The 24,166-nt window shown below is 36.5% G+C and overlaps 3 protein-coding genes across 3 annotated transcripts; all 3 read left to right on the forward strand.

Moving 5' to 3' along the window:
• Nucleotides 1-8,682: 8,682 nt before the first annotated feature.
• LOC137643146 (uncharacterized) lies at nt 8,683-9,687 on the forward strand. The gene has a single exon (XM_068375996.1). The coding sequence runs from the start codon at nt 8,683-8,685 to the stop codon at nt 9,685-9,687; it is 1,005 nt and encodes a 334-aa protein (XP_068232097.1).
• A 412-nt stretch (nt 9,688-10,099) lies between these two features.
• Nucleotides 10,100-11,392, forward strand: LOC137643147 (uncharacterized). The gene has a single exon (XM_068375998.1). The coding sequence runs from the start codon at nt 10,100-10,102 to the stop codon at nt 11,390-11,392; it is 1,293 nt and encodes a 430-aa protein (XP_068232099.1).
• Nucleotides 11,393-11,647: 255 nt separating this feature from the next.
• Nucleotides 11,648-12,812, forward strand: LOC137643148 (uncharacterized). Its single transcript, XM_068375999.1, has 2 exons — nt 11,648-12,087; nt 12,263-12,812. The coding sequence occupies exons 1-2, from the start codon at nt 11,648-11,650 to the stop codon at nt 12,810-12,812; spliced, it is 990 nt and encodes a 329-aa protein (XP_068232100.1).
• The last annotated feature ends 11,354 nt before the right edge of the window (nt 12,813-24,166 follow it).

A 24,166-nucleotide genomic window follows, 5' to 3' on the forward strand; every position in this document is an offset into this window, starting at 1 on the left:
TTCGCGTCATGACCGTACATATAGGTAAAGCTTCGGTCCTGCGCAAAGACGTCATATGATGTTCCACCAAGAAGGATCTTCAATCTGACAGCAGCTTCGTGGTGTTTATTGGTAGAATCCTCGATCCATTTCTCCAATGCCTGCTGGAGATTGGTGAAAGCGTTATCTTCACAACACCTTCCAAGTCCACCTTCATTAAAAGCATTTTCATCAGCGACCGATGCTTCATTGCAAACAAAGCAGACCTCCTTTTGCAGTGATCCCCGCCAAACTCTGTATGGCTGAGGCGCAGGTTGGCTAGTGGATGATTCTGAACCTGATTCTTCTGCAGACCCTGATTACTGAAGTTGGCGTGACTGACTTTCTAGACGGCCCAATCCATTTCGAAAGTTGATACGACAACTGTCATGAATTATGAACTCATGTTTCTCTAAATCTAGCCTAAGTGTCGCTAATCTAAATTATGAATATGGGAACTGTGAGGACAAAGCTAACCTGCTGTCAATACAAGCCCACCTCTCTGCTAATCCTTTCAGTGACTCAAGTGCAGCTAGTCCAATCTTGGCCATGTCTTCATTATCATTGACCAGTTTGTTGCAGAGACTACAAAGTCCTCTACTTGGCCCTTTGCTTAGAAATGGAGTGGCTGCCATTTTGTTATCCTTTCCACGGTTTCAATGAATCTGAAATAAACTTCTGGTTAGTTTCATAAGAATGATACAGATGGTATGCAATTTCTTCAAACTTCCATGAAGAGAAAATTCATGAGAGTGTGAAGTTTTTGCTTGTGTCATAAATTAGTGTTTGAGACATTATTATGGACATTCAGACCCTTTAACATGAAAATAAACCTTAAATGATTGAAATTAAGTAGTGCACAGTGTAAAGATATTCACAAAATCACAGTGATTAGGATATAATCGATAATGCATATCGGCCTATGCAGCTATAGTGAATTTTCACCGTGACAGAGTAGCCTATGGTTCAAAGTGATGACAGATTTGAATTCCTTGCCCCTGAAAACTTAGGGATAGAGACCAATATTATTGTCATAGCCCTTCTAGAACTGGAGTTATAGCAATCCGTAAGTTGGTGGGCCGACTCCGGCGGCCATCTTTGATTTCGCCAGGATAAATCAATTGTTTCGGAATTTATACTAGAGGGTCATATTCCTCTGCCTAAAAATAGCTATTCTGGGAGAAAAAAGCATCTTGATAGCTAAACCCAACGCCGTGAAAAAATATTTTGTGATTTTTGGCGGCCATTTTGGATTTTGGCCGCCATCTTGGATTTCGGGCAAAATTTCAGATGGCCCAAAAGCTTGTTTGAATCAGCATGGTTCAAAGTACCAGAATCAGTTTAGAAAACCTTGACCCCTAAAAAGGGCAGTTTTTGCCTGGCTCCGACCTGTCTAACTTGGCCACGAAGAAAGATAAAAATCTATGATAATTCTACTCTACTTAGAATGGAAATTAACCCATCTTCACCATCGTAGCTAATTGGTAGTTTGTTTGCCTGGGCAGGAGAGGATGTAAAACAAAGTAGATCAAGAGAATCAGGAGGATAAAATAAGTGAGACTGAGTTAACGAAACGAGAAGAGAAGAAAACAAGGGCTACAATAAAAAATACTAATATGTTTGATAAAAGGTTGGGGGCTGAGAAGGCAGACCCGAATTTTTCGGGCAGAGAAGCCACTGCAGCAAGACTAAACCAGTCCTTGAGTGTTCTTGATAGTTTTTTTTTTTTATATTCTATTAAATCATTGCAACTTATTTCAGTAAACAGTGAGTCTTCATTTATTTTTTCTTTTACATTAAAAATATTGCCCATATTAATTACTAGGTTATGTATTTGTTTTGCTTTTGTAACTCTTGTAAATATGGATGTTATTTAGCAGTTAACATTAGAATTTACATGATGTGTAGCATACATGTGCAATGTCCCCATCTCTCTCTCTCTCTCTCTCTCTCTCTCTCTCTCTCTCTCATATATATATATATATATATATATATATATATATATATATATATATATATATATATATATATATATATATATATATATATATATATATATATATATATATATATATATATATATATATATATATACAGGGAGGTGTGAGACAGTGCCACATTGAATGAATTAAGGGGAAGAAGCACAATTTAAAGCTATTTTTGTCTGCGTTTCATATTGATTAGACCTTTATTTATAATTCTGAAGAAAAATTCTCCCAACTTAATATCTGACTTTTTTCAAGTATTCTTTTATGATTGGACATCCAGACTCAAAACGGAAATGCAATCCTTCATCTTACATGCAATATAATATCCTATTTGGTTGAGTTATCTAGGAGGCATTGAACCATGGTGCTCCCATTTGTAGTATTAAATCGTTGGTTCATGTTGAGAGTAGTGAACCCATCTATCATGCTAAAGAATAAAGGAAACCAAAAAATAATGAAATTGGATTTTGACTTTCAAGCTGACTGTCAAATATTAATATCATGTTGTGCAAAATTAGTCATTCATTTTAGTTATGCCTTTAGTAATTTGCTGTTAACCGTCTTCTTTTAGTAGTTTTCTAAGTTGGCGTTCCAAAATTATTTCGCTCACAGTCTCTTGTATTTATTTCTATATATTTTAATGATTTGATCCTTAATTAATTGCTAAATAGTATACACAAATTATAAGACATTATTCTTAGTTTATTTGAGATTAGTGAACGTTATTTTCTCTGATGATTTTAAATGTTATTGTTTATAAAGTTTGTGGTTTTCGGAGAGGAAATAAAAGAGAAGAAGAAGGAGGCTGGAGCCGCGTCTGATTCAACCCTTGAAAGTTACTATCTATACCTTTAGTGATTCTAGTAATGTCCCCATAGTGGTCATTTGGTGCCCAGACCCGGGATTAGAACTATTAGTACCCGGTAAGAACTATCAGTAACTCTTTAGAAACTGCACCCAGTGATATAGTTAGAATGGAGCAGTTACATAGGGCAAAGGCAGCGGCTGAGGGCTGGGTGACTAGAGTTAGTAATAGAATAGAGGACCTACTAGTCCGAGACCCACCTCCTACCTCAAGCGATTTAGTAGAAGCTCTAGAAGAGATGGATAAAAGACTCTTTAAACTAGAAGAAGTGCAGGATAAATTAGAAATACTACTCGAACCTGAGGAATTAGAAAATTACTTGGAACAAGCAGATCGTGCACGGCTTAAGGCTAGGCAGACTAGGCTGAGATGTGCAAATAGGCTTAAAGATATTTCGGCAGCAGGTATCAGTGATGACGACCGTGGAAGTTCTGCAAGTACAGCATCCATTCATGCAAGGCTGCCAAAACTAGAATTACCAAGATTTGATGGCGAAATAACCCAATGACAGAGTTTCTGGGACCAGTTTTCGTCCCACATAGACAACACAGAGTTACCAGTCATTAGTAAGTTGACCTACTTGCTATCCCTGTTAGACGGTCCTGCCAAGGATGTGGTGCAAGGCGTGCCACACACCAGTGCCAGCTATAGAACAGTTGTCGACTTACTCAAGGAAAGATTTGGCAAGTCTGTGTGCATTACTTACTTTTACTTTTAGAGGTTTATTTCTCGCCCTCCATCAAACACTAAAGGTCTGTTCAGGCGGGCCTTGGTGTATGAAGAAATAATTCCTTTCCAGTTAATATTTTGCTCTGTATCGTTATCAGTTATTTCGCTAGCATTTGTATTCAGGCTTAATAGTTTTCAGGTCACTATTATAACACTTTCTAAAAAGATAAGTCTTCAGGTTTTTCTTGAAGGCTGCCACATTTGTGCTATTCTTGACATCGAGTGGAAGGTCGTTAAAGAGTCTCGGTGCAGCATAACTGAACGTTCTTCCTCCTATTGCATGATTCACACTAATTTCGAATAGTCTATGTGGGTCATCTGCATGTCTAACTCTTACAGCGGCGCTGGTAGCTTCAGGGTAGGGGACCAAGCAATCACGAAGATATTTAGGCTTATCACTTGTAAGTGCTTTGTGAGTCAACAAGCAAATTTTAAATTCAATTCTAGCCTTAACAGGTAACCAATGTAGATCGATCAGTGCAGGAGTTATTCTCTCCCGAAATTTAATGCCTTTTATCAGTCTAGCCGCCCGGTTTTGCACATTTTGAAGCTTCCTTAGTAGTGTATTGGGCAATTTGTAGTACAGAGAATTGCAATAATCAAGCCTTGATATCACATGACTCATCACTAAAATTTTTGTACTGCCCTCTGTTAAATATTTTCTAATAAATGCTATGTTTCTCAGGTGATAGTTACACACTTTCACTGTGTTCACAATTTGGTCCTTCATTGACAAATTACAGTCTATCAGTACACCCAAATTTTTCACAACAGGCACAATCCCAACATCAGCATCACCAATTTTTATACTTTGAATTAACTGGTAATTCTTCAAAGCCACCCTTGTGCCAAAGAACATACATTCTGTTTTATCATCATTTAATTTGAGCTTTTTCCTCTGCATCCATGTTTTTATTTCAGTCATTATCTCATCAATTTTCTTCCCTGTATCTTGTGTTGTTGAAATTGAGAGGTAAAACTGAGTATCATCTGCATATAGTTTAAAACCCACTTTTTGTTTTTTCAAGATGTGTGATAGCTCGATAGTATATATGTTAAACAAGATAGGGCCCAGGACACTACCCTGTGGTACACCCTTCATAAGAATTCTCTCATTGGATCGGTTTCCAGAAACTTCTACAATAGTCTTCCTGTTCACTAAGTAACTTCGCAAAAATTTCAGTGCTTCCTGAGTCACTCCAATAGACTTTAAGTCGTCAAGTAAGTACTCGTGCACAACAGTGTCAAAAGCAGCACTAAGATCTAACATAATTAAAATTCCACACTTTCCCCCATCAAGAAGACCTATCATATCATTCATTATTGAGCACAAAGTAGTTTCTGTAGAATGATTAGCTCTGTAGGCCGATTGATTTTCCGGGAATACCTCTAACTCGTCAATATGCGCCCATAATTGCTCACTTATGACTTTTTCAATAAGCTTTGACATGTAGGATAAATTTGAAATGGGCCTATATGAATTTAGCTCGTTTACATCACCTTTCCCTTTGTAAATTGGTTTGATCAACGCAGTTTTTTCACAGCTAGGAAAACAGGATTGCGATATACTTAGGTTAATTATGTTCAGGTAAATATTATATACGACTTGTTTGTTTGGAGCTTCACTTATTGAACTGTTTGGGAAAGGGTCGTTTCCACAATATGTATTCTTCATCTCTCTCATAACCTTTAACAAGTCGCACATATTTATTTCCTTAAATTTTATTAACTTCTTTCCCTCCTTCACTGGCATAGCTGACTCCTTCCAAGTGATTTTGGGGGAAGCCTCTATAGATTTTATCAATTTTTTCACTAAAGAATATAGCAAAACTCTCTGCACAAACATTGTCAGGCAAGACATATTTTTTCTTTAATCCCATCAAATCATCAAGGTTTTTGTGAAAGTCCTTCATGTTATTAGTTTTTTTACATTCGCCGTTGTAGAATTTTCTTTTTGTTTTTTCTAACAGGATGTTATAGTCATTTCTGGCCTTATTATATAGATTTCTGGCTTGTAAGGATTTGGCTCTTTTCCATCTGCCTTCCATCTTACGTCTGTGTCTTTTTGCCTTTAATAGCTCACTATTATACCATCTAACATTTTCGTGTACCACTATTTGTTTGTTCTTTATGGGACACATGGTATCGTACATTTTTCCAAAATTGTCGTTGTATTTCTTGGTATAGCACCCTACACATTCTATGTCTACCATATGTTCACATTGTGTGTTCACACAAGACATTTGCGCTACACTAGCTTCAATAAAATTCTCAGCATCAAAATTTTCCCGTTCCCTATATGTGATCCATTTTTTCAATACTCTGGTGCAATTTATATTAACATTAAAGGTGATGAGTTTATGTGTTTTTGAGATCTCAAAGTCTGGTTCCACTTCAAGGTTTTTTATTAGGTCTGAGTCTTTTCCACATATGACCAAGTCGAGTGTATGACCACCTACTGACGTTGATACCAAAACACTGTTTATTAAATTAAACATCTCAAATACTTCCTTGAGTTCTTTAGCCTTATTATCATTTTCATCATCTACCCAACAGTTGAAGTCTCCACCAATTAATGTATTTTTAATATCGTTCACCACACCCACAAGAATACTAAATTCTTCAATGAATCTAGTCATATTACTCGCTGGTGGTCTATATAATGATATTATATTCAATACCTTATTGTTTCTTGTCAGTTTTAAACAGATATATTCAAACGTTTCAAATACTATTTCATTCATGATAGAAACCCTAGAGAAAGTTTTCGACACAAAGACATCCACTCCTCCTCCAGTTTTGTCCTTTCTTGGTACGTGGTAGAAATCATGAGTACACGGCGTCATCTCCTGAATCTTTGAGTTATCACTAATATTTCCCTGCAACCAAGTTTCCGTTAATAAGCATAAATCTAATTCCATTTCGTTAATAAGATTTCTAGTCTTTATGGTTTTATTCCCCACCGATTGAATATTTATCAGACCACACTTAACCAATGGGCTAGACTCCATGATCGGTTCTATTTTTTATCCTGGTAAGCTCCTCCTTGTATACTTTACAGTTATCGTCATATGTCTTATGATTCGTATCATTGTAATTCCTCATTGTGCAGTTATGACACTTTAACGTATTTTCAGTACAATCCGTGGTTCGATGATCCTGGCTACACTTGGCACATACCTGAGTCTTGCTACAATTTTCAGCAGTATGACCAAATTCCTGGCATTTATAACACTGAAATACATTGTAGGAATCATAGATTTTACAGCATCCTCCAAGCGTGGTATATACTCTATCTTCTCTTTTACGGAAGATTTTCCTGATAGTTGGACTACACTTTATAATGACGTGTAATTTACCGCTTTGTCTTGATTTTAACTTCCTGATCAATTTAAAGTCTTCTTCATTTTCACATATATCATTCAACCATTCATTCTTCTCCATTATGCTGGCAATTATATCATCTTCATTTTCATCAATATTGCAGACCTTGATCTTCGGTTTAAGTAGATCCTTTTTATCTACTTCTACCTTATTGTCATTCTTGACCTCTTCTAAGTCATTTTTAGCCTTTTCTAACCCAGTTTTATCCGCAAAATTAACTACCAAGTGGCCTTGTTTAGAGGTTTTGACCTGTTCGACATTCGTGGTTATCTTCTTCATGATAGTTTTCTTGATATCTGAAGCCTTCTTATTTTCCTCCGTAGATTTTATAACCAAAGTGTTTCTTGATTTCAACTTACTTGCATATGTAGTCTTGGTCACATTCTCTTTTTCGTATTCCATAAGTTTCTCTTTCAGCTCGACAATTTCTTGACGCATATCCATGTATTGAGCAGTTATCATATCCATAAAACCAGACATCTGTTGTTGTACATTTACCTTCATCTCTTCTATGATGATGCTTAGTCTCGTCATGTCATCAACACATGCAGACTCAACACATTTTGGACATTTATAAATGATGTTCCTGCTTTTTAAAAGAGTACTTGTACCATCCCTTAAATTAGAGCAAGCTACTTCATCATGGTACCATCTTCGGCATTGATCGCATTGTATCCCATCATCGACATAGGACTCACAGTGCCCACACATGCCATGATTGCCTCCGTCATCACATTCTTCATAAGTTGCTGCCATTATATTTTCCTCTTTTCCTTGGAGTACCGTGTCAATTTCAGTCACAAATAGATCGAGATCATTCACGGGATTACGTCTTCCTTTTCGTTTTCTAAGGAAGGACATATTGAATCATTTTTCAATGAACTTTTCAAGTAGCCCCACCCCAACGCAAAAATGCTGGGTCAGGCCTTTCACTACAGACTTCACATACAAGGAAACCACTGATTTTTAGCACTATATTTCACTAATATCAATACTAGCAAACACCCACAAAGAGATTTTTCATAGTATAAACAACGAGATACACAATGATTCCGTTTAAAGCCAGATTCGATACAGAGCATTGAAACACACGTCCACACTCTTCTTTCCCTTCAAGTACCTGTCGACCAAGGTAAGAGCTACACATAACAACTTTGGAGACTTCGGGATGAAGTCATAAAGCGTACAAGAAGCTTAGATGCCCTTGGAGTAACAGGCAAGCAGTGTAAGGTTCTCCTAACCCCTATAATTGTGTCTCGGCTTCCAATGGAGTTGAGGCTACAATGGTCAAGAGAGTGTAGTGGCCATGAAAGTGATCTTGAATGATTGTTAGAGTGGCTTAAAAGGGAAATAGAAGTGCTAGAAAGAAGTGAGATATACAGAAAAAATATCCCAGCTTCTGGGCCTCATGGTAGAAATGAGGAAAGAAAGAATATTAATAGTAAAGATGGCAGAGATAATTTGTATACAACCTCTGCCTTACATGCAGTTTCTCAAAGTGAAGGTTCAAATTGTGTTTTTTGTACGAAGCTAAGCCATAAATCTGAAAGGTGTCACAAGTTTTAAGCATTGGATGGGCAGCAGAGGTATGACAAGATAAGAGAATTAGGAGTTTGTTTTAAATGTTTGAATAAGGGCCATATTTCTAAAAATTGTAAAGTAAGATGTACTAAGTGTCAAGGTGGCCATAATGTAGCAATGTGTGGCATTAAGGTGAATATGGCCCCCCAAACAAATGTAGAAAATGGTGATCACGGGGCACCTCCCTCAGCTAGTATGTTGTCAGGCCACTATAGTAATAAGACTGTATTACAAACGGCTAAGGTAAAGGTAATGAATAATAAGGGAGGTTTTGTCACTGCTAAATTGTTGTTCGATAGTGGTTGTGATCGCTCCTATGTTAGTAGTAAGTTTACAGAAATTTGTAAACCTGAATGGGTTACTAGGACTGAAGCCCCTTACAGTAGCTTTGGTGGGCATTGCTCTGGTGGGCATAGCTCTGGTAAGGACATAGAAACTAATGTTTACAAGTTAAATGTCTTGGATAATAAAGGTAAAATTATTCCCATTTTTGCTGCAAGTATTCCAAAGATATGTAACCCCTTAGTTAGACCAGTAGTTCCAACCCACATCCTAGATCCTTTTAGTCATTTAGATTTAGCAGATGACTTTGATGATAGTTCTCTTTTAGAAATAGATGTTCTTATAGGTCTGGATTACTACTGGAGCCTCATGAATCCTAAAGATGCTGTACAGGTGGGGAAAACTGTTGCCATGAGTTCAGTGTTTGGTTGGGTTTTATCGGGAAATGTTGGCAAGGGGTGTAATTTTACTAAGGTTGTAAGTACGTCTTCATTATCAGACTTTGTGTCCTCATCTCCCCAGCTCTTAAGTATATCAGGGGTATCCGATGCTGATATGTCATATTTTTGGGATTTAGAAACTATTGGTATTACTAGTAAGGAATGTAAAGAAGATATCAAGGAAAGTGTAGTTCAAGAGTTTGAAGATAAAATAGATTTTGTAAATGGCAGGTATGAAGTTCAGTTACCTTGGAAAAATAACAGCATTAAGGATTCACTGATGAGTAATGTAAATCAAGCAATGAAGAGATTAAATAAGCTTTTAGTTAGATTTGAGAAAGATGAAGATTTAAAGGATGCGTATATGAAGGTTTTTGATGAATATGAGTCCTTGGGATAATTGAGGAAATTCTCTCCGAGGACTTGGTGTCACAGGGACCCATTTATTACATGCCTCATAGACCTGTCGTTAAATTAAATAGCAGCACTACAAAGATACGTCCAGTTTTTTATGCTTCTGCTAAGGGGCCTAATGGAATCTCGCTTAATGATTGCATGTTGACAGGTCCTTCTCTAAACCCAGATTTAGTAGAGATATTGATTAGATGTGGACGTTGGCCATACGTGATCTCTGCTGATGTTGTTAAGGCCTTTTTACAAATTAATGTTCACAGTCAGGACAAAAATGTCCATAGATTTTTGATGCCAGGTAAAGATGGAGTAAGGCATATGAGATTCTACTAAATGTTGTTGTTAAACACCATTTAAGCAATTACTCAGAATGTGAAGCTGTTCAAGATTTAAAAAGAGATATGTACGTAGACAATTGGTTTAGCGGAGCTGATACTGTAGAAGAAGTAGCAACCAAATTTAAGACTGCATATGATATTATGGCTGATGCTAATATGTCCCTTGAAAAGGTTTCTTCAAATAGTGTAGTAATTGCTTCTAAATTTAAGGACAAAATGCAAATCTTGAGTGATGATGAAATTAATATGGTGCTAGGTCTTAAATGGTCAAATTATGATGATAAATTTTCTTATTTTGGTCTTCATCTGGGTCCTGATTTTGAAATTTCATATACAAAGAGAACTGTCTTGAGTTTGATAGCTAAGGTGTTGGATCCTTGTGGGTTTATCAGCCCCTTTATAATGTATGCAAAAATAATATTCCAGGATATATGGAAGTTGGGTATTTCTTGGGATGACAAGTTGCCAGATGAATTAGAGAGAAAATTCAAGAAATGGATTGATAGTACTAGATACTTTAGTTCCCTAGCTATAAGGAGATGTTATTTTACAAATGTACCTTGGAAGAGTATTGAACACATTGAAATACATGGATTTGGAGATGCCTCTGAGAAGGGATTTGGTGCATGTGTATACTTAAGGGTTTGTCTTGGAAATGATTGTCAATCTTCACTTGTCATGTCTAAAGCCAGAGTAGCACCAATTAAGAAACTTACCCTTCCTAAATTGGAATTAATGGGAGCCTTATTTTGTGCTAGATTGGTAAGATTTGTCGAAAGGGCTCTGGATTTTAAGATCAAACCTGGGATTGTATGTTGGACAGATTCCACTATAACTTTAGGATGGATAAGGAGTGATTCAGTGACAATGGATGTGTTTGTTAACAACAGAGTTAGAGAGATTCAGCACTTGACACCTCCCAGTCACTGGAATCACTGTAGTGGATCAAATAATCCCGCTGACTTGATGACTAGAGGGTTATTAGCGGAAAAGCTTATTGGAAATAACCTTTGGTTTAGTGGTCCTTGTAATCTGTCGGATCCTACATTTAGTATTCAGGATGGTGATAACTCCATTATTGTTAATGAGACTGTAAATTATGAATCTGAAGACCATCTAGTATGCTTAAGTGTCCAGACTGCAACTCCCATGTTTGATGTTGAAAAATACAATAATCTTAATAAGTTAATAAGCATTGTTGGGTATGTTCAAAGGTTTATGAGCAATTGTGAAGCAAAAGGTTCAGGGGTTGCTGTGAATACTGGTGGTTTTACTACTGAAGAATTAGATAAGGCTAAAGCAGGGTTGATTTATGTAGTGCAAAGAGAAGCTTTCCCCAGTGAAATCCAAGCTTAGTCTGATCAAAGGTTGATTCCTAAAAATTCCAAATTAAGAAAACTGGATCCATTTATTGATGATAAAGGTATTGTGAGGATAAAGGGTAGACTTCAGTTTTCTGACTTGAGTTATGAGTCAAAACACCCAATCATTCTTCCTAAAGGACATTTCTCCAAGCTTTTAGTACAGTTCCAACATAAGTTTCTAAAACATGCTGGTGTAAACAGCATTGTTTCATCATTAAGATCTAGTTTTCATGTAACTGGTGTAAGAATGGCTAAGACTGTTGTACGGGAGTGTCTAGATTGTTGCTGGCACGATAGCCGTCCTTGTTGTCAACCTGCTGCCCCCTTGCCTGATTTGAGGGTTAATCCAGCACCCCCCTTTGCAGTTACAGGTATAGATTTTGCAGGGCCAGTATTTAGTGCTGATTATCCAGAAAAGAAATTATATATGTTGCTTTTTACTTGTGCTATAGTTAGAGCAGTGCATCTGGAACTCACGGAGTCCATATCATTGGTCGATTTTATGCAGGTTTTCCGGAAATTTGCTGCTCGTCGAGGTATTCCGAGCATAATTTATTCCGATAATGCCAAAACCTTTGTCGCAGCCTCCTCGGAAGTGCAGAAGGTATTTGGACACTTAGCACCTAAATGGAGGTTTAACGTACCAAGATCACCATGGTGGGGAGGTTGGTTTGAGAGACTTGTGGGGTCAGTTAAAGTAGCCTTGAAAAAGACTTTGGGAATTAGATATGTAAGTAAGAATGAATTAGAGACTACTCTTGTAGAAATTGAGGCATGCATAAACTCTCGACCTCTGACCTTTGTGAGTGATGAGCCAGACTTTGAACATTTATCTTACCCCTTCTCATTTTATTCTTGGTAGGAATATAACTTCTAAACCCCCTGTTGACATTGAACCATATGTTGTAACTCCAGATGATCTATGTGATAGAGAAGAAATTGTAAATAAAAGGTTGGAACAGTTTTGTAGTGTGTGGAGGAAAGATTACATAGCAAATCTACCCCCTGTAGTTAAGGGGTTTAACCAAAAATGTAGATTGAATTTTGGTAGCACTGTGCTTGTTAAAGAAGATCATATGCCCAGATTACAGTGGCCTATTGGAGTTATTGTAAATGTATACCTTGGAAGGGATGGGTTGATTCGCAGTGTTGATGTAAAAACTAGGAAAGGTATTGTTAACAGATCAATACAAAGACTTCATGATTTTGAGATCAATGCTCACTTGAACCCTGGTTTAAAGAATCTTTCTGTGGAAGTCCCTGAACATGTAAATGATAATTCTGAAATGAATATTGATGTAATAGATGATAAGACAGCTGAACAGAATCCTAATGGAAATACTGTTGTTGATGGTAACATGTATTCTAAGAAGGGTCGCCAAATTAAAAGACCTCACAAATTAGATTTGTAAATGACTTGTTTGAAGAATTTGAGTTGTATTGTGACTTCAGTTGATGGTACAGTATGTTATAACCTACAGGCTTGTTATTGTTCCTATGTTAGGATGGGTTGTCCAAATAAATATCCAGACACCCACTCATGTCCTTAGTGTGAAACTTGTTAAGATAAGTGCCTTCGCTCTTATGGTGGGGAGAATGTCAAATATTAATATCATGTTGTGCAAAATTAGTCATTCATTTTAGTCATGCCTTTAGTAATTTGCTGTTAACTGTTTTCTTTTAGTAGTTTTCTAAGTTGGCGTTCCAAAATTATTTCGCTCACAGTCTCTTGTATTTATTTCTATATATTTTAATGATTTGATCCTTAATTAATTGCTAAATAGTATACACAAATTATAAGACATTATTCTTAGTTTATTTGAGATCAGTGAACGTTATTTTCTCTGATGATTTTAAATGTTATTGTTTATAAAGTTTGTGGTTTTCGGAGAGGAAATAAAAGAGAAGAAGAAGGAGGCTGGAGCCGCGTCTGATTCAACCCTTGAAAGTTACTATCTATACCTTTAGTGATTCTAGCAATGTCCCCATAGTGGTCACTGACCATAGAACAAGGAAGGCAAGGGCGTATGGTTAGTCTGTCATTTTTAGGAGTTTTACGAGTTAAAGGCAACTCTGATAACTACTGTAGACTATGGCTAAATCAAGGGCAAACGTTGCATTAAACATAACATATATTCATCTAATCAATTCACGCGTCACAGTAGGAGAAGTAAGAAAATCATTAAAAGTTATAAAAAGAGGCAAAGCAGCAGGAAAAGATGGCCTAACAATTGATTTAATAACAGATAGAGGAGATTTCATAGTAGTAAAACTTGCCGAACTTTACACAAAATATCTGCAAGAATGCTTAATAGCTAAAAGCTGGAAAAATTATAATAACTCACAAAAAGGGAGACACAAAAGCCCCCAAAAATTAACGCCCATTAAGTTTACTCTCCGTAATATAAAAGAATATTTGCAAAGATCATATTAGGCCGAGCAGAAAGTCAGCTAGACTTTAATCAACCAGGAGAGTAGGAAGGCTTTAGAAATTGGTGTTCAATCACTGACCATCTCCATGTAATTAACCAGCTAATGGAAAAATCAACAGAGTATGGCAAACCAATATGTATGGTATTTATAAATTATGAAAAAGATTTTTGTTTTGTAAAAACTTTAGCAGTAATAAAAATCCATCAAAGACAAGGGATAGATGTATCTTATATTAGAACACTTGAAGATAGCTATACAGAAAGTACAGAAATTCTGAAACTACATAAGAAATTAGTGAGGAAATTTTGATTGAGAAAGGAGTCTGATAGGGAGACCCCATCTCTCCTAAATTATTCACAGCATGTCTAGAAGAAGTTTTTAAGAATTTAGATTGGGAAAATGTAGGAATTAATATTAATGACATAGTTGTGTTTAGTGAATCATGTAAGGAATTACAAGAGTTGATAGATGATTTGAATAGAGAAAAAAATGTAGGACTGAAAATGAAGATGAGTAAATCTAAGATAATGTTCAATGAAAATGCAGAGACAACAAATAAGAGTTATGGACGAACCCCTAGAGATTGTTAATTAATACATACTTAGGACACACAGTAAGCATTTCCCCCAGTACACAAGATCAAAATTAAAAGAACGATAATCATGTGATGGAGAGTTTATGGATAACAAAATGACATGATAAAAAGTAAAATGCCACTTTCTCTAAAAAATAATCTGATAGTCCTGCCAGTTCTAACTTATGCATCAGAAACTTGAAGCCTTGGAAAGCCTTAGGACAAAAGCTAGTTATAACTCAAAGAGTTATGGAAAGAATAATGATGGAAATAACACTAAGAGACAGAAAATAGAGCAACATGGATAGGCCTACGAGAGTAAATTAAAGTAGAGGATATTCTAACAACAGGCAAGAAAAAAAAATGGACAAGGGCAGGACATATAATGAGAATGACAGATAATAGATGGACATAAAGAATAACAGAATGGGTCCCCAGAGATTGCAATAGAAACAGGGGAAGGAAGAGTAGACGTTAGATTGATGAACTAGAAATGTTTGTGGGTGTGGACTGGCATAGAAAGATGATAAACATAACCAAGTGGAAGGACATGTCTGAGGTTATTCTGCAGCGGTCTAGTAATAGCTGATGATAATGATGATCATGATATATATATCTATATATATATATATATATATATATATATATATATATATATATATATATATATATATATATTGTATATACTGTATACTGTACTCCAAGGGAATATGTTGTTACCTATGTTGTTTATCCTCCTCATGGATTTTGTAATGAATAGAACAGTTGGGGATGGTGGAGAAGGATTGGACCGGATTGTTAACAGGATATTAGCTAACCTAGAGTATGCTGATGATGCTGTCCTTATTAGGAAAACACTACAGGACTTCCAAAGATTGGTTACCAGAATGCATGAAATGTCACATTAGGTTAGGTTAGGCTCAAGATAAATAGAAGAAAGACAGATGATGAGAATGGAATATGCAATGGAAGATGAAATATCATTGGAAGGAGAAAGGATTAATAAGGAAGAATAATTTTAATATTTAGGAATTATGATCTTCAATGCAGGATCTTTAGAAGTAGAGTTTAATGGAAGATTAAAAAAAAAAAAAATCAGGCAATGACTAGGTTGAGCAAAATTTGGAAATCAAATCGCTTGACATTACATATAAAAATCAGGCTATTTATCAGTTAGGTGAGATTGCTGTATGGGCATGAGCCGTGGTATAACAATGAAACAATATCCAAGAGATTTTGTAGATTTGAGAAAAAAGCCTTGTATGTGTGTATATGCGTGTTACGTTCAACTATTGTACACGACGTAGATTATGTAAAATCTCTCTGAAAAGTTTATCAAACAATAAGAAAAGTTACAGCGCCGCATATAGGACTGTGCACAAGGTGCCCGTGCATAGGGGGGCCCCCACGAAAATAATTTCGGGGGCTTGGAGAGAGAAAAATTAATAAAAAAATGAATCAAAACAAAAATAGATAACAAATCAAATCAAATATAAACAAAATGAACCTATCTTTATCTTGTTCTTCATCGTGTAGAAACAATAAGACAAAAGTCTGTAATATGAGCTTGGCAGCTCTGCTCATGACTCAAGCCTTATTAGAGGCAGGTATTGCTGGCCAGTACATTGGTATTGACCGTGCTGTATACTTACCACCAGAAAGCAAAACATAGATTTCCTTAATTTTTCTCTTTCTATGATAGTCTGAATTACTTTTTAAAAGTTAGTGCTATAACCAATTTTCTTACGTTTTCTATGGTTTCATAATTGATACTCGTACGGTTATAACGGTTCTCGTTTATTTTCCGTACTGGACCTGGCTCTGACCCTTGGCTTCAGCAAAATTTCACACAATCACTTATGTTCTGGCTTTCATTGTAGCAGGTTAGTGTTGTCCACATCTGTTCCTGGGTATCATATTGATGCAGTTCGTATTACTGTAAGAAACTATTTTTCTTTTGTTTTCAATTTCAGAGTTCATCATGAGTGGATTTGGTGACAGGCACAGGGATGCCCGTACCCATGCCAGTGGAGCAAAAAAAAAGAAAGCATGCCAAAGAGAAAAAGGAAAAAGAAGCAAAAGAACTTGCAAAAATGTCACGTATGACAGACTTCATACATTCCAGCATGGAGACTCCAAAACCATTTAAAAAAAGAAGACGAGGATGCAATCATTGATGCAGTAGGATCTGAACAGAACAAAGAAAGTCAACAAGAGACCTCAACTCTGACTTCAGATGAACAGCAATCACAGCATGAACACCCTAAGCCACCAGAAAAATCAGAAGATACTAATGATGAGATGGTGATTGATGCAGATGTCATTGGTACAGACACTGACATTGGTAAATGGCCTGACCATCTGAGTAAATCGGTGGTGACTGCTGGATAAAGAAAGGTTCAAAGGATTTGCAGCATTGTGACGAAAAACTGATTGACCAGAAGTCCTACCAACAGACAGGAGAAAACAAAAGTTCAAGTGCCCAGTTGGCATGTTTGCACGACGCATGCACAGTGGGGAAGTGATCAATCGATCGTGACTGTGTTTTTCTCCAAGCACTGGAAGTGTCTACTGCTACGTCTGCAAACTTATGTCAGCTCCACGATCACAGCTCACACATGGAGGATTCTATGAGTGGAGGCATGCTAGTGCTAGACTCACAGACCACGAAACATCGAAAGATCACCTCCAATCAGTTCTGGCACTGACAATATGGACGGCAGAAATAGGGACAATTGACCATGAGTTGACACAACTTGTCCAAGCTGAGGATTATTGGCGGAGTGTTCTGAAAAGATTGGTGAGCGTGCTTTTATTTCTATGTAAACGAGGCCTAGCCATCAGAGGTGATGATCAGATCATTGGATCCGTTCATAATGGAAATTACCTTGGGTGTTAGAGCTGTTGTCTGAATATGATGATTTTCTGAAGCAACATATCCAAAAGCATGCAAATAGTGGACAGGGCCATACGGGCTATCTTTCTTCAACCATATGTGATGAGGTTATCCATCTAATGGGCAAGAAGGTTTTGGATGAAATCCTCTTGCGTTAGAAGAAATCAAAGTATTATTCGATTTCTATAGACAGCACCCCAGATGAAGGCCACGTTGATCAATTTACTGTCATATTTTGCTTCATGGAGCTCACAGAAGCAGTTGAGCACTTTATCACTTATATGCCAAACCAAGGTCACAGGGCACAAGAGATGTTTGATGGTTTGATGGAGTTTCTCAACACTCATGACATCGACCTACAAAACTGCTGTGGTCAGTCTTATGATAATGCCAGTGCCATAAGTGGGAGATAGAATGGTCTGCAAGCTAAAGTGGTGGCAGAAAACAAACTGGTCAAGTGGATTCCCTGCACAGGACACTCTCTAAATTTGGTCGGAAAAACTTCAGCAGAATGTTGTGCAGCTGCTGTGGAATTTTTTAATTTCCTTGAGAAATTATATGTCTTCTTCACTGCATCTACACATCGTTACCATGTTCTGACTGAAACACTCAAGTCAGCTAGGAGCTCTGTCCTTGTACCGAAAAGAGTTATCACAACACGGTGGTCATGCAGAGCTGATGCCAGTAAAGCCCTTGAACAAGGCTATTCATCATTTAAGGAGGCATTGATGAAAATTGAAAATGACAAAGATGTGAAAGATGTAATTCGGTGTGAAGGTTTGTATGATCAGATGTGCCAGCTTGAGATGGGGATATATGCAGTGTTCTGGCATGAAGTGCTTGACAGAGTAAATGCCACCAGTCACATATTACAAGATCCAAAGGCTGACCTCCACACTGTAGTTGCTGCATTAACATCACTGAAGAAGTTCATTGAAGACAAATGTGATTTATTTAGTGAATATGAAGCCAAAGGAGCAGAAAAATCAGGGACAACAGCTTACAAGCAGACTCTGATACGCAATCGTCCACCAAGTGTGCGAATGAATCCACTAGATTATCGTGGAGAAAAAGAGGCACCCCTATGTCCTGCAGAGAAATTCCGAGTTGAAAATTTTCTGCCTTTCATTGACCAATTTGTGGTTTCTTTGAAACAACGACTGGCCGCATATACGAGAATATGTTCCCTGTTCAGTTTCCTGCACTGTCTAGATGCCATGAAAGCTGTTGACATTGAGCAAGCTCCTGCAAAACTTGTGAACACATACAGTGAAGACCTGGACATGATCCTTGGCATAAAACTTGTCCAATTCAGTGAATTTTCCAAGATATTTGTAAATGGCAAGGCAGACCAAATATCTCATGAACACTTCTTGTACAAGTTAATTATAGAGAAAGGGGTCTAAGACACTTTTCCTAATGTAGATACTGTTCTTAGACTCTACCTTCTTCTTATGGTGAGCAATTGCTCTGGAGAGCGATCCTTCCGTAAGCTAAAGCTAATCAAGAAAAGGCTGCGCACATCAGTGGCACAAGAACCCCTCAACCACCTCACACTGATGAGCAGTGAGCATGACATTTTGCGACAGATAAGTTTTGATGATGTCATACATGACTTTGCAAATAGGAAAGCTCACAAAGTCCAACTGTCCAAGAACTGTCTTGAGTGAGTTTCAGTTACTTAAGATTCAGGTGGTGTAATTACTTTAACAATATCCATTATACACTAATTGCTTCATATTCTGGTTATCAGATGGTGTGTTTCTCCACTCCATTGTATGTTGTTTAAATAGATATTAAAGATATTACTTTTAAAGACTTTGGCTAGAGTGCATGCTTTAACAGAGAATAAAAAATAAAGCGTTGGGAAGTAAGAACCTCATATTTTTTTTTCTCCATTTTGTTCTTGAATGACACACACCAAAACCTGTCCAGAAGTATCCCAAAAAGGCTCAGAATAAATCTCAGACCATCTTAAAAAATGCTCAGAATGCATCTCAGACCATCTTAGAACAGTTGGCTTCTGGGGGCCTAAAGTGGCCTCCAAACACCATAATACAGCCCTGAAGAAAGCATTAATAACAAATGAAAATGATAGCTAGCATACCTAAAATATAATTATATTTAGGATTTAACATAAGTATTTACAGCTCTACACAAGATCCACAGAAATACTCACGGCATACCAAAACAAAATAATATACATGAATACTTATGACGAAGCAGGTCTTGAGTTAACTTTACAAACTTCTATGCAGCGAGGGACAGATGACGTTGCGCACTTATAGATATAAAAGGTTGATAAGTAGGAACACGGCTTCTGATAATGGACAGATGGATTTTCTTTATCTTCAAAATATTATATCATTGCAAGTTCAGTTACAAATTCCAGGTCACAGTGGATGTAGCTGAAATGTCTCCAATCACGAGTAGTGTTAAGTCAGGTCTCTTGCCTCTCGCTCGTCACCTATCCTTTATATACGAGGGATCAATACTCCAGAATGTTCCTGACCGACTAGATGCTCCTAGGACTAGTATTACGCAACATGGCGGAGAGCCAGTGACTCGATCTTGAATCTTCTTTCTGGAGCTGAAGGAGTGTCTAGATCTCTCGTTCCAGAACACAACGATATTTCAGTCTTGAATTGTTTTATTTTTACATCAACATACATTAATTGTTTTATTTTACATCGCATATGAAGTCCTTTTCACAAGTTTTATCATTTAATATACATAGATTTAGAGTATATATAACAGTGTGTTATGTATCCTTAAATGTTATTACAGTCTTATATTTAGCACGCAGTTTATATTGACACATAAGCTTAAACTTTGATCGTTCTTTGTATAATTTAGTGAATGTTATTGGTTTCTGAAAATTATGATGAATTATGAATTGAAAACTCATAACAGAAGGACTATTGGATATCCAAATTTAATGGATGTCTAAATACCATACCAGAGAATGAAAAGTTTGAGGGTTAAAAAAGCCATTCACTACGATATCTCACAACGACATCTTATCTGGTACTTTGGCATTCCTCTAAATGTGTGAAAAAGTGGATTCTTAAAATAGGACTATGTATGACAATCTTATGGAGCCATGATAAAAGGGTGTCCATAAAGTCTTTTTGCAATTAAGAAAATATATAACAAAAGCCATTTATGAGATATCTTAATAAAATTTGTTCTATATACCTAGCAGTTATCAATGTTTTTTAATCATCTTGCATTTGTGTATTTCAGATACCCTGTGGTGAAAGGGTATGGTTAAATGAACCCCTGAAAATAGCTACTCCTTAAGGAGAAGCACAATAAGCATTATAGTTTATTGAAACATTATTGGATACCCAGATTTAGCAAAACTACAGAACTCAGTATGGAAGAGATCTATCAATTTGTGTATGGCGCAAAAATTTATGGAGACAGGGACAGTGTTGGATAAAGGGAGGAGTCAACAACAAAGAACATCTGAGGAAAACATCGATCTTATAAGACAAGCCTTTGGTCGTTCTCCTACACAGTTCATCTATACTTACAGTTACCACGTTCAACAGCAACAAAAATTCTACAACAAAAACTTGTGATAAACTACTATGAAAACAGTTTGCAGTCAACATAATGGAACGAATTTCTGACAATGAAACATTCCTCAACCGAGTTTGTTTTAGTGACGAGGAATCAATTCATGTTTCAGGGAAACTTACACCAGTAATGGGAGAATCTGGGGATCCCCCTGTGGCGAAGGAACTTCACCAAAATAATCCAAAGGTTAATGAGAGGTGTGGGATCATGCACAATCAAATCATTAGTCCATTTTTCTTCAACGAGAAATCATTTACTTTGTCCTATTGACTGAATATGTGACACCACAACTAGATGGCCTTGAACCGATCATCATTTTCTTGCAAGATGATGCACCACCACATTGGGGACCGCATGATCGTTGGTTTCTAAATCAAACATTTCCAGACAAGTGGGATGGGATGGCCCAATTCCCTGGCCACTTGTTCACCGGATATCACTCCCCTGGACTCACTCCTATGTCATTATGTTAAAAGACATCATGTATCGAACAAAGATTAATTAGGTAAATAGATGTGATTATCCCCTGAAATCCTTACTCGGCGATATTTAATCTTAGTAATGCCAATACTTATAACATACCAGAATATAACATTAATATCAAAATAGAAACTTTAGAGGTTATATGTGTTGATAAAAATGTTTTACCATTATGCAAGTCTTTGAGGGAGTAATTAGAACAATACTGAAGTAAGAAATTTCTGTCACTTTCCTATATGGCGCTAGGAATACCGCCACTGGGAATATTGCCGCTTGGATTATTCCACCGAGGAAAATCACCCACTTGGAATATTGCCACCAGGAACATTGACATCCATTCGCAAATTTATTTAAAAAAATCAAATATATAGAAGAAATAAAAAAAAAATTAAAGACTAGTTTATTACACAATGAATATTTTAAAAATTACACCACAAAGAGCAAATGGGGGAACGTAAAGACTCTTTACGTTCACCTACTTTGATCTCTTTACTAAAGAGATCAAGCTTGTTTATTAAAAAAATTGCATGTTATAAAAAATGGGACGCAAATATCTCACTTTATCATCAAAAGAAGGCTACTGTTTTTTAGGACTATGCTCTTAATTCTGTCATTTATATCTTTGTATTTCTTCTTATCAGGAAAGGAATCCCACCGTTCAAAATTAATTCACGTAACTATGGGCAAAGAGTGCAATTAATAGAGATAAAAATCACAGTATTAATTGGTCATGTGCAAAGAAATTGGTTCATTCAAATAACTTATTGGAAAGAAACATCATAGAGTCCAGTTTCATAAAAGAAACCTTTGAAAACAACTTTATATGCAAAGAGATTTGTAAGCTATATAAAAAACTTTAACCACTTAATGTAGAACTGAATGTATCCTGAATATTTAACATCACTGTGAAATTAACATTTAGACCTAAGCTACCATTCACTGAAGGGTACAATTATTTTATATAGTATGCATAAGTACATTGGCACTATATAGGGTTACGCTAGATATAAGTATTGATATATACGTAATTATATGTCTATGGTAATAATGTTATATGGACTAAAGTTTCATTACCAATCCCCTTACAATGTGTTTCACTTAGAGTCAAGATATCCATACTATATTTAAAAAATTAACCTCCACTTGCTGTAACTTTCCAATCTGATTCATGGTTCTAACATTCCAATTACCAATTTTTAATTTTTTTTTTTAGTATTTATAAACCAGGAGATTCTTAACACCCCACTATGGCCAGGACTGGGGTCCATTCTGTCATCTTCTCTTTCCAATGACTGACTAATGCCATATAGGATTCACTGGCTACATACATCAAAGGATAGCCAATTCCTTTTGATGTGCAGTGCCTATCTAACTAAGGCAAGTGATTCCTGCCGGTCCATACTAATTTTAGTGAGATCAACCGCCAGTTTTCAGGAGTAAAAGCCGAATAGACAGTTTGTCTATCGCCTTAAACCTAATCCGTCACCCTGCTGTCAGTGACTTCATCAAGATTTTTTTTTTTTTTTTTGGGGGGGGGGGGGGGTCATTTCCTAAACACCTAAAGCTCTCATTACTCCACTAGGTTGCTCATCCACTTATAAGAGTATAACCATTGGCTAACATGGATTCTGAGATATACCGCCTAACATGGTTGTATATTTCCCATCTATCTTTTACCGGGCAATTTTACACTTTTGACCTATATAGTCATCGTCTCTATCACTTTATGCACAGTTCAGCATAATCACAGCATTCAAATGTGAATAAATAAGCAAAAAGACAAAGAAATAAGCACAGCATAGCCTACCTAAGGGAGACATGTGACACACTTGTTACAATAAGCGTATTTTATAAAGAAAACGGGTGATTTCTGCCTCAGAAAATCACTGAATAATAATAATGATAATAATAATAATAATAATAATAATAATAATAATAATAATAATAATAATAATAATAATAATAATAATGTTTGGAAACATCAAACGGATTGGATATAATCTATTAGCCTTTATGATTCCCTATCAAGCTGTCACTCAAGGCGGATCGCTCCCTAGGGACCCACTTAGTACGCCATTGGCTTCACGTTTTCCCTGCTACTTTAAATTTTCTCTAACGATGAATTTCCTTTAGTCCTAACAAGGTTTTATTAAAGTATGCCTGAAAACTTTAAATCAATCAATCAATCAATTAAAGTATGGATTCTCGTGTTGAGCATTAGCCATGTTGACCCTCGGCTTGCAAGCCATGCAAGGTGACCACAGAGCCACCTGGCGGATTAATTCCACCGGTACCTCATTGTCCGTTCACGTTCCTACAGGCCTATGTAATTGTGTTCTTTTTCCTTCATAACTAATGCAAATTAACACAAAGGTGAGTGGCTTCTTCAACCGAAAAAATAAAATGGCGATAATTATAAAGAAAATATTTATAAAACATTGCATTGAAAATAGGAATTTTATGGAAACGTCTCTATGAACTTAATTTCTCAAGTACTTAAATTTTCGTTTAAAATCGTGTCTCGTTAAAGCCTTCTACAAAATCCCATTTAGATGAATAATTTGAGTAAACAACAACATTTCAATGTCAACTAATGTCTAAATATATGAAGAAATTAAGGGAAAGTTGGCCGGGAGTCCTAAAACACAGGTAAAGAATGCGACTGTATCAAGCAGCGCATTATGGAAACGAGCTTTCAGGATTGAATGTAAATACAACTAGCTCTCAAGAATAAAAGCGGCGACATTCCTTTTATTTTCCCGATGCACAGGCGCATTCAGATGAATAAAGCCCTGGAG

This window comes from Palaemon carinicauda, chromosome 6 (assembly GCF_036898095.1).
Source record: "Palaemon carinicauda isolate YSFRI2023 chromosome 6, ASM3689809v2, whole genome shotgun sequence".
Lineage (NCBI taxonomy): Eukaryota > Metazoa > Arthropoda > Malacostraca > Decapoda > Palaemonidae > Palaemon > Palaemon carinicauda.

Excerpts from the sequence above, each read along its gene's own strand:
- LOC137643146 (XM_068375996.1), top strand. The coding sequence starts at position 8,683 with ATGTGTGGCATTAAGGTGAATATGGCCCCCCAAACAAATGTAGAAAAT.
- LOC137643147 (XM_068375998.1), top strand. The coding sequence starts at position 10,100 with ATGTACGTAGACAATTGGTTTAGCGGAGCTGATACTGTAGAAGAAGTA.
- LOC137643148 (XM_068375999.1), top strand. The coding sequence starts at position 11,648 with ATGGCTAAGACTGTTGTACGGGAGTGTCTAGATTGTTGCTGGCACGAT. Across the intron at positions 12,088-12,262 it reads TGGTTTGAGAGACTTGTGGG|GAATATAACTTCTAAACCCC; the intron begins GTCAGTTAAAGT and ends TATTCTTGGTAG.